The 11137-nt window shown below is 27.0% G+C and overlaps 1 protein-coding gene across 2 annotated transcripts; it reads left to right on the top strand.

The window, feature by feature from the left end:
- Nucleotides 1–105: 105 nt before the first annotated feature.
- On the top strand, nt 106–10492 carry LOC411060 (dnaJ homolog subfamily C member 13). 2 transcript variants are annotated; one of them, XM_016912253.2, is made up of 18 exons: nt 106–490; nt 1146–1413; nt 1810–2655; nt 3372–3815; nt 3904–4314; nt 4407–4972; nt 5134–6049; nt 6118–6474; nt 6555–6746; nt 6817–7329; nt 7509–8087; nt 8166–8595; nt 8683–8965; nt 9040–9253; nt 9345–9530; nt 9615–9755; nt 9880–10120; nt 10226–10492. In XM_016912253.2, the coding sequence occupies exons 1-18, from the start codon at nt 423–425 to the stop codon at nt 10339–10341; spliced, it is 6771 nt and encodes a 2256-aa protein (XP_016767742.2). In that variant the 5' UTR covers nt 106–422; the 3' UTR covers nt 10342–10492. The 2 variants fall into 2 exon arrangements, with proteins under 2 accessions (XP_016767742.2, XP_394533.5); XM_394533.7 differs by having other exon boundaries at nt 3447–3815.
- Nucleotides 10493–11137: the final 645 nt, after the last annotated feature.

Below are 11137 nucleotides of genomic sequence, written 5' to 3' on the forward strand. Positions count from 1 at the left end.
CATAAGTAAAGACATAAAACTATATATATATATATATATATATAACATAAATAAGTGAAGTTTTCTACTATGACTATGATCATTCTGCCATCTGGAAACAGCTGTTTGTTAACACCCCTAAGCATCATGGCCGCTCCCAGTCCAATGGAGCCGTCGAAAATGTCATTAGTCGGTTAAAACACGATTAAATAGTGCCTAAATATTATCCGTTTTCGCGTAACACATAAATATTGTATACGCGATTCAAATCTATTTTGTGTTTTTTGTGTTTGTCATTTTGAAAATGATTTTCGTGTGATTTTTTTCTTAATTCGTATGCGAATGTCCCTCCTACGCTATATATCTTTTATAAACAATAACCAGTGTTTTGTTAAAACATTATTTAAAATAATACTCACATTGTATTATCAGGACATGTTACAATGATGCCGATAAAGGATAATCAGGATGTGGCATGTTTTTTGGTCACCAAACACTCATGGAAAGGAAAGTAAGTGCGTGTTTTTTTAATTCCTGTTGCTTTGTCAAATGTTTTCGTATATATATATGAATAATAATGAACAATTGACAATACAATATATAAATAGAATTTAAAGTATTATAAATTCTTTATAGAAAAAAAGAATTCTAATATGTACATATTTTATATCTATGCATTTCAAATATAACAATAGATTAATGTAAATGGATTTATGTTATAATAATATAAAAAAACAATTAAATCAAAATTATTTACGCATTTATTTACGCTTTTTTATATAATTATTAGTATTTAATAATGGAATATTAACATTATGAATGTTATAAATTAATAAGTTAATATTATGATATAGTTTTAACACAATGTATATGTTATTATATTTAATACTATTAACTAGTTATAATTGAAATTAAATAATTTTTATAATTACTTTTAATATATCTTTCTTATAATTTTATTATATGAAATATAATAGAAATATATTATTTATTATATAACATTTCTATGTGATATTTCAATTTTATTATGTTTGTATTTTTATATATTTTAAATAATTTATGTATTTATATATTTAAATAAGTTATGTATTTTTATATATTTTAAATAAATATTAATATTGTTATATAATAATATTCATTAAAAAAATTATTTTTTTTTTATTTAGGTATAAGCGTATCTTCTCAATTGGATCTATGGGTATAACAACATATAATCCAACTACATTAGAAGTCACAAACAAATGGGAATATTCAGATTTTATAAGTGTACAACCAACAAACAGAAATCAATTAGGTTTGCATGAATTTAGTATAACAATGCGCAAAGAACGTAAAATTGACAATATGAAATTTAGTTCAGAATATAGAGCACATTTATTAACTGAAGCTCTCAAATATAGAAATCAATTTGCTGAAAAACCTAAAGAAATTTTGGTGAGTTATATTTTTTAATATAATATTTTCAAAAAATAACATTGTTAAAGTTTAATCAAATTTCTTATCAACTTAGCCATATGGTTAGTATACAATAGCTTATAATGTATTAATAGTATTTGTTATCTGCATAACTAACACATATTATTTTTATAATATTATGCTATTATATATAATTTCCATTAACTATTCAATATTTTTATCAAATATTATATATATTATATATCATTTGGATATATTTGAATATATCATTTGAATATTCTTTGGATTAATAACTGGATAAAATCATAAATATAATAATAAATAAATTATTATTTTATATTTTATATATTATTATATTTTATATATATATGTAATATTATATATTTATTAAATTAATACCTTTATTGTCTCTAGAGATATCAAGCTTATAAACATCATTGGTCTGACACAAGATTGCCTGTCGTATTAGAAGTGACACCATATAGTCTTGATCAATTAGATCCAGCAACCAATATGGTATTAGCTAGTTACTGTTATAAAGATTTTGAAGGAATTCTTACAATAAAAGATTATCCTAATGGCTTTGTAATTGTTTGTGGTGGATTTGGACGTTTACATCTTTTTGCTTCTCAACATATGGAAGAAATTAAAAAAAAGCTGCTGGAATCAGCTATGAACAACTTAGGTATTAGCATAAAAGTTTTGAAAGAACCAATCAAATTAGATGATTTTATTGCTCAGAGATTGGGTAAATTTAGTGGTGATGAACATATAACAAGTGTATCAGAATTTACTGTTCACAAGTATTCACCTAGACATATAGATCCTCAAAGAAGAACTCTTTGTCTTTCTGATACTTGTTTATTAGAAAGAGATCCTCAGACATACAATATTTGTACTCTTAGACCTTTATCAGATATTTTCACATTGATTCGTGATAATGAAAATCCACAATTATTTACTATTCAATATCTTAATGGTCAAGTGCGCAGTTATACTGCAACAGATAGAGATTCTTTATTAGCTTCTTTATTGGATGGAGTTAGAGCATCTGGTAATAGAGATGTTCATGTCAGAATGTATGCAATACCTAGAGGGAAAAGACTTGGACCTCTTAATTTACCTGTTGATGAAGAAGTTGAAACAACTCATGTTAAGTTTCTTCAGCAACCACCAAATGGGCGTAGTTTTGCTGAAATTTTGGAAAGATTTAATGCCAACATTCCTTATAGTGGTCTTAATTACTCTGTTACACAAGATGTAAGACATATTTGATGATTTTAATATTATATGTACAGGTGTTGATATATTTAATATCTTTAAAAGGTTTAGAGGTTAAAACAAATACAAAAATTTTGGTTGAAATTTTATTTTATTAAGTTATAAGATATTAGATAAAATTATGCAAAAACAGATGATAGAATGGTATAATAGAAATAAAAGTATTTCACTTTATTTCTTGTCTTGCTTATATCTAATATCTAATATTAATAAAAAAAATTATCCAATATAATTTCAATTATACTATAACTTAATAAATACAATTTCAAATTTTTATAAGAATTTTTGTGTTTGTTTTGAACCCTAGAATCTCACAAAAATATACAAATATATTAATATCCTGTATGTAATATTAAATTTCTGTATATGTGATATTATTAAATAAATGTTATAAAATAAGCATGATGCAGTGCATTAAAGCGGTGATGGCCTACTAAATTTGAGTTAAATGAGATGAAATAATAAATTATAGTTGTCCATGCAGACTGGAATAAATTGAATAAATATCTATATAAAAAAATTAGTTTTAATAATTTTTATTGCTTGTTTTATTCTATCTATTTTTTGCATATTATTAAATTTTCATAATGTTTGCAACAATAAGAATTATTAAATTAAAATATAAGTTATATTTAACAATATTAAATTAACAAATAGATTGTATAGTAAGCTGAACAGATATTTTTTTTGTCCAGGATGTTGTACCGCTTGAATGGACTGTAACAACATTACAACTTCGAATTTACCATATGATGAATAACTACTTACAGGGTCTTTTTACTGAAAATAAAGATAAAATTATTCTTGGTGCTCTAAATGCATTGGTTAATAAAGATTTAGAAACGAATAGTGAAATAGAAGCACAATTTCATGCTTTAAGAAGATTGGTAGCTAGTAAAATTGGTTTTACAGCATTTACAACTCTTCTTGGATTTAGAGAAGCTATTGGACATAAGGTTGTAAAAGCTTTGAAAAGGCAAGATTATGGTGTAACACAAGCTGCTATAGATTGCATTTGTGCTCTCATGCAACCAATGCATGATGATTGTGATTTAAGACAAGAGCAATTAAACAAAAGTAGTCTCCTTAGTAGTAATAAATTTTTGGAAAATTTACTTGACATGTGGGTTAATCATATAGTAAGTGTAAAAATGTTATTTTGATTTTTTTTAATAATAATTACTTTTCTATGTAATATGATAATATTATTTTTTATAAATATTTCAGAATCATGGTACAGGTGCTTTGGTAGTTTCTGCCATGCTTGATCTTTTAACTTTTGCTTTATGTGTACCGTATAGTGAAACGACCGATGGCAAACATTTCGATAATCTTCTAGAAATGGTTGCTGCAAGAGGAAGATCTCTTTTTAAACTATTTCAACATCCATCATTAGCTATCGTTAAAGGCGCTGGATTAATAATGAGAGCGATTATCGAAGAAGGTGCACCAGAAGTTGCTGCAAAAATGCAAGAACTTGCTCTTGCTGAAGGAGCATTACCAAGACATCTATTAAATAGTCTTTTTACTATTGGTACTGATGGCAGACTGTTAACACATAGACAGTTGTGTAGACATCTTGTAGGACTTTGGGTCACAGGACATCCTACAGCTATGGGATTGTTAAAAAGAATTATGGTAAATTATTATTGATTGAGCTTATAATATCATTTTTATTTAATTACAAAAATGAAAGTATCTAAGTTTGTATTCATTATATATTTATACAGCCTGTTGGTTTATTAAATTACTTAGACTCCGATGAAAAAGTACCAGATTCATTTCTTGAGAAAGAACGATTAAACAATCGTGACAATTTAAAGATAGCTATAGATCATGCATCGAAAAATAAAAAAAGTCCGCAATGGATTGCGATCGAACGGCAAATGCGTGTAGTTGAAAAACACGTAGAACATGCTCTTCAACATTGGGGTGCTAGGATTGGAATCGAGCGCAAAGAGAAAATCAAAGAACGTCCGATAGTATTAAGAAAACGTAGAGAAAGAATTAAATCGGAAGCAAATTGGAATTTGTTTTATTATAAATTCAATCAAGATCATTCACTGCCAAACTTAATTTGGAATCATAAAACACGCGAAGAATTAAGAACTGCGCTCGAAAATGAAATACGCGCATTCAGTTCTGATAAAGATTTGGCAGGAGGAACTCTAATTGCTTGGAATCATAGAGAATTTGAAGTACAGTACCAGTGCCTGTCAGATGAAGTGAAAATCGGTGATTATTATTTGAGACTTTTGTTGGAAAAAGACAGTCCCGACAGTCCAATAAGAAAATCGTATGTACAATACAATTTTAAAATTTAATTGTCTTTATTTGCAGTTCAGAAAAAAGAGATTAAATTATTATTTATATTTATATTTATTTAAAATTTTTGTATACATATGTTATGCATATTAAATAAGTAAATATAATAATAAATTATTATTTTTATCATAGGTATGAATTTTTTAACGATTTATATCATAGATTCATACTAACAACAAAAGTTGAAATGAAGTGCCTTTGCTTGCAAGCAATGACTATAGTATATGAGCGATACTACGAAGATATTGGTCCATTTTCAGATACAAAATATATAGTAGGAATGCTGGAACGTTGTACAGATAGAATGGAACGTGATAGATTAGTCATGTTCATAAATAAACTTATACTACATAGAAGAAATGTAAAAGATATAATGGATCAAAATGGAGTACGCACATTAGTTGATCTTTTGACTTTGGCTCATTTACATACATCTAGAGCGGTTGTACCTACACAAACTAATGTAATAGAAGCAGGACCACAACAACAACAAGTTATGGAAAAAGAATGGTATTATAATGATGGAGATCAGCGTAAAGGTCCTATAAGTTTAAAAGAATTAAAGGAATTATATTTAACAAATCAGATTATATATAAAACAAAAGTTTGGGCACAAGGATTAGATGGATGGCGTATGATTTCGCAAGTACCACAATTAAAATGGACATTAGTTGCAAAAGGAACACCAGTAATAAATGAAAGTGAATTAGCAACATTGATTTTAAATATTTTAATTAAAATGTGCGAATATTTTCCAAGTAGAGATGTCGATGACGCGGTAATCAGGCCTCTACCGCGTATGAAACGGTTATTATCTGATCTTCAGTGCCTACCTCATATTGTTCAACTTTTATTAACGTTTGACCCGGTTTTAGTTGAGAAAGTAGCTACTTTGTTATGTGAAATAATGCGAGATAATGCAGATGTCTCAAAAATTTATCTTACTGGAGTCTTCTACTTCATATTAATGTACACTGGTTCAAACGTTTTACCGATAGCGAGATTTTTGCAGTTGACTCACACGAAACAAGCTTTTAGAACTGATGATGTAAGTAAAGTTTTTATTTTTATTCATTATTAACAAATCATATATCATATAACATTTTAATATCATAGAATGCATCATCAGACATCATGCAACGAAGTATTCTTGGACAACTTTTACCCGATGCGATGGTTAGCTATTTAGAAAATCATGGTGCGGAAAAGTTTGCACAAATATTTCTTGGTGATTATGATACACCAGAAGCAATATGGAATGCTGAAATGAGAAGAATGCTTATAGAAAAAATAGCGACTCATATTGCAGATTTTTCACCAAAATTAAGAAGTCATACTATGGCTAGATATCAATACATTGCTATACCTGCTATAAGATATCCACAATTAGAAAAGGAATTATTCTGTCAAATATTCTATCTGAGACATCTTTGTGATACTGTAAGATTTCCACAATGGCCTATTCCTGAACCTGTAAGTTACAAAAAATAATTATGAAATAATTTTTATCAATTTTCATATCTCAGTATATTTAATATAGTAATATGTAATAGGTACGTTTATTGAAAGATGTATTAGATGCATGGAAAAAAGAAGTAGAAAAAAAACCGCCATTGATGACAGTAGATGAAGCTTATAAAGTCCTTCAATTAAATAGTGGAAAACAACATAATGAAGCTGAAGTCAGAAAGTCATATTATAAACTTGCACAAATGTATCATCCTGATAAAAATCCACAAGGCCGAGTAAGTTGAATTTAAATCTTGTAAAATATTAACATATTAAATTCTTCATAGAAATATTTTTTGTTCATAGGATAAATTCGAGGCTGTTAATCAGGCATATGAATTTTTATGTAGTCGAAGTTGTTGGTCAACTGATGGTCCAAATCCTGATAATATAGTGCTTATTTTAAGAACACAAAGCATTCTTTTTCATAGATATTCCGATGAACTTCGACCATACAAGTATGCTGGTTACCCGCAATTAATCAAAACAATTAAATTAGAAACAGACGATGAACAATTATTTTCGAAGTCTGCGCCATTATTGGCTGCTGCTAGCGAACTTGCATATCATACAGTACATTGTTCTGCATTGAATGCGGAAGAGCTTCGTAGAGAAGGAGGATTAGATGTTTTATTAGAAGCTTATACACGATGCGTTTCTGTTTTAAATAAATCGAGTAAGTCTAATGATATAGCAGTGCAAGTGTGCATGCATATCACTAGATGTTTCTCGGTTGCTGGATCATTTAGAGGTTGCAAAGACAGAATTATTGAATTACCACAACTAGTTAAAGATCTATGTAGAATATTACATTTTAAGGTTAGTGAAGCACGCATCTTATTTTTATTTAATTAATATATTTTATTATATGTTTAATATTTTTTTAAATAAAATTCAAATAAAATTATCAATTATAAAAAATGCATAAAATTCAAAGTTAATTAAAATTGCTAACAATTTAAAATAATAATATTGTAATATATAATATTTTTTTATAGCATTTAACAAAATTATGTTCAGTGGCCACAGAATGTGTTTCTTCTCTTGCTTCGGACAGTGTATTACAAATGCAATTACTACAATCTGGTGCACTGTGGCATTTATTATTATTTATGTTTAATTATGATTACACGTTGGAAGAAGGTGGTGTTGAACGAAATCAAGACGAAAATCGTCAGGAAGTAGCAAATAATTTAGCGAAACTAGCAGTTCGAGCTTGTGCGAGATTAGGTGGTTACATGATAGGAGAAAATGAAACACCTATTAATCCTGTCACTGTTGCTGCACTAGAAATTTTATTAACTCCTTATTTAGCTCGTCAACTCGCAAATGATAAACCAGAAGAAATATTAAAAATCCTGAATTCAAATTGCTTAAATCCATATTTAATTTGGGATAATGGAACAAGAGCAGAGTTGAATGAATATTTAGAAAATAAACGACAAGAAAGATTAAACGGCAATGATAATTTTGAACATGACTTTAGTGATTTTAAATATAGTGTTCATGCTGATGAACTTATTATTGGAGAGATATTTGTAAAAGTATATAACGAACAACCTAATTTTCCTATAGAGGTAATTTAATATTGCATAATATTTTTTTATAAAAAATTAAATTATTAGTAATTTAAAAATTAAATAAATTTTTTGCAGAATCCCAAGAGTTTTACAATTAATTTACTTGATTTTTTATCTGATTCATCAAATTATTTAGCATCAATGAACAACATAACATTAGTTAAAAAAGATCAAGAAAAATTGGAACATATTGTTATGTCTTTAGAAGCATTAAGAAATGTGATTAAAAATAATCCAGGAATTGAATTACAATGTATAGGACATTTCAAATTATTATTTGAACTTTTAAGTTGCAACAATTTCAAATTGATTCAAAAAAGTGCACTCGAAGTTATTAGTAATGTTACAAAAAATCAAGAATGTGTAGATGATATTGCGGCAAATGAAGTTGTAGTACATTTATTATTAGCTTTAAATACTCTGAAAGAATATCAATTGCTTATGTTAGAAACTTTATATGCCCTAATGAGTTCTACAAAAATTGTAAAAGATGCATTATCTAAAGGTAAAAATACATTCAATTATGGAAAATCTTACATTATACTGTTTTTTTTATATTAATTTTCTAAAATAAATATTATGGAATTTTTAGGAGCTGTAGTATATGTTCTTGACTTATTTTGTAATTCAAGTAATACTCAAATACGTGAAACAGCTGCAGAACTACTTGGCAAAATGTCATCTGATAAATTAGCTGGACCAAAAGTAAAATTGGATTTGTCTAAATTTTTGCCTAGATTATTTAGTGAAGCTATTAGAGATGCTCCAAAACAGTGTGTACATATGTTTGAAACAAAACATGAAAATCCTGAATTAATTTGGGATGATAATGCTAAAGCTAGAGTGTCAAGAATAGTTGGAGAATTAAAAGACGAGTATATAAATATTTCTATATATAATAACTACATCTTTTTTTTTTTTTATCTTTAATTAGATCTATTTATTTTAGATATTACATATTACAAAGACGAAATCCGAATGCAATACTAAAATTACCTGATACTCAAAGTAATATTGATATCGCAACAAACGAACCGGCAGTCGGAGGTGTATATCTTAGATTATTTATATCCAGTCCCGCCTGGGCTCTTAGAAAACCTAAAGAATTTTTAAGTGAACTTATGGATACTACATTAACACTTATGTCGAAAGAAAAAACTGATGTAAGTGAAAAAACAATCAAAATAAAACTAATATTAATTTTGATATTATTTATGAAAACGTATTGACTAATTTAATAATTCTTTGCAATAGTCAGATATGTTGGAATTAACAACACAAGCAGTAGTATGTTTACTTCAAGCACAACCAAGTTTAGCAGATCAAGTTCCATCATTAGGACATATACCAAGACTTTGTCGACAAATGGCAATGCAAAATAATCAACCATCCGTATATAAAACCGCAATATTGATACTTCATCAATTAGCAGCAAGTGAAGTGAGTTCATTAATTTTTTTTTTTTTTTTTTACATGATACATTATTTAATCTTATTATTTAATATTAAATATTATATTTTTTAGATTTGTATATCATCTATTTGTCAAACAGAATGTATAAGCCCATTAAAACATGCTATGCAATCTAGACGAGATATGATAGCGATTGCATGTGAAACATTAAATAGATTGTTTTCAACTAATGAAGATAGACTTATAAAACAGGTAAATAAAATTTTAAATATTGTCATTGATACTAGAAATTTAATTTTTAAATTTAATTTATCATTATTTTATTTTATTAAAATATTTTAATATATTTTTCCAATATTTTTAATATCTTGAATAGGCATTAGATGCTGAAATGGTACCTTATCTGTTAAATATATTAGAGGGACGATTGGATATAATTGAAAATCCTGCAACTGCTAAAGCTCAAATAGTTAAAGCTTTAAAAGCAATGACTAGAAGCTTGTTGTTAGGTGAAAAAGTAAATGCAATATTGGAAAAATCAAGTGTTTGGGCGGAATACAAAGATCAACGGCATGATTTATTCATTTCTAATGCAACTAATTCTGGTTATCTTACTGGTAAGATACACAAGTTATTATTTTAATTTTTGTAATTATTATTTTAATTTCTATATTTAATTTTTAACATGCATAATATATTTAAATATAAATTATAATATATAGCTGGAACGCCTGTATCTGCTGGTTACTTAACAGCTGGTCCCAGTACCACTTTAAGTACCGGCCCACCTCCAGTTGACAAAGAAGATAGTTTAATTAATAGAAATGATAGTATCTGATATAGGTAGCATCTTAATTAAAAATAATAATAATAATAATAATAGGCAATAAGAATGCCATTTCTAGAAATTCCTATCGGTAAAACGATACCGATGTAAAGACTACATTGCCTGTGATTTTTGGCTCCTTAAAATAAGGAATTTATCAATGGAATAATGTTTTTGTTGAATTTACATTTATATTAAGATTATCACAATACAATGATACTTTTTATTATGCTACATAGGCAGATTATATAATTATGTAAGATATCATTTACAGAGATGTCAATGTGTGGCAAAAGATAGTATTTAATGAAAGTCTATTACGAAACAAATTTTTCTAGGAAATGTCCCTCAAACAAAAATCCCCGTCGATTATAAAGATTTTTTAGACAACGTTTCATTTTGTACTTAGCAAATCTTCCAACATAACTTTTCTATGTTATTATAATAAATGAACTTACATTCCTGACAAATGAAGGAATAGTACGTTCAATATTTAGCATTATTGCTATATCTAAGTGTGATTAGTATTCCTTGAAGAGATTTTTAATATTTATAAATAAATACAATATTTAGTCCAACTTGAAATATTCAGTGTCTCATGTATCAACTAAATTTTATTGTTTCAGTTATCACCATCATTGTATAAAAATTGTATAATCTATATTTATTAATATATCTATCTAATCGCATTTTTCGATATAGCAAAATATTTTAATTTTTTTTTTTTTTTTTTTTACATAAATAAATTCACGATCGCTTAATATTTGTAATATAAACAGTATCATAAATATGCTATTTTTTTTCATAT

This window comes from Apis mellifera, linkage group LG5 (assembly GCF_003254395.2).
Source record: "Apis mellifera strain DH4 linkage group LG5, Amel_HAv3.1, whole genome shotgun sequence".
In the NCBI taxonomy this organism is placed as follows: Eukaryota; Metazoa; Arthropoda; class Insecta; order Hymenoptera; family Apidae; genus Apis; species Apis mellifera.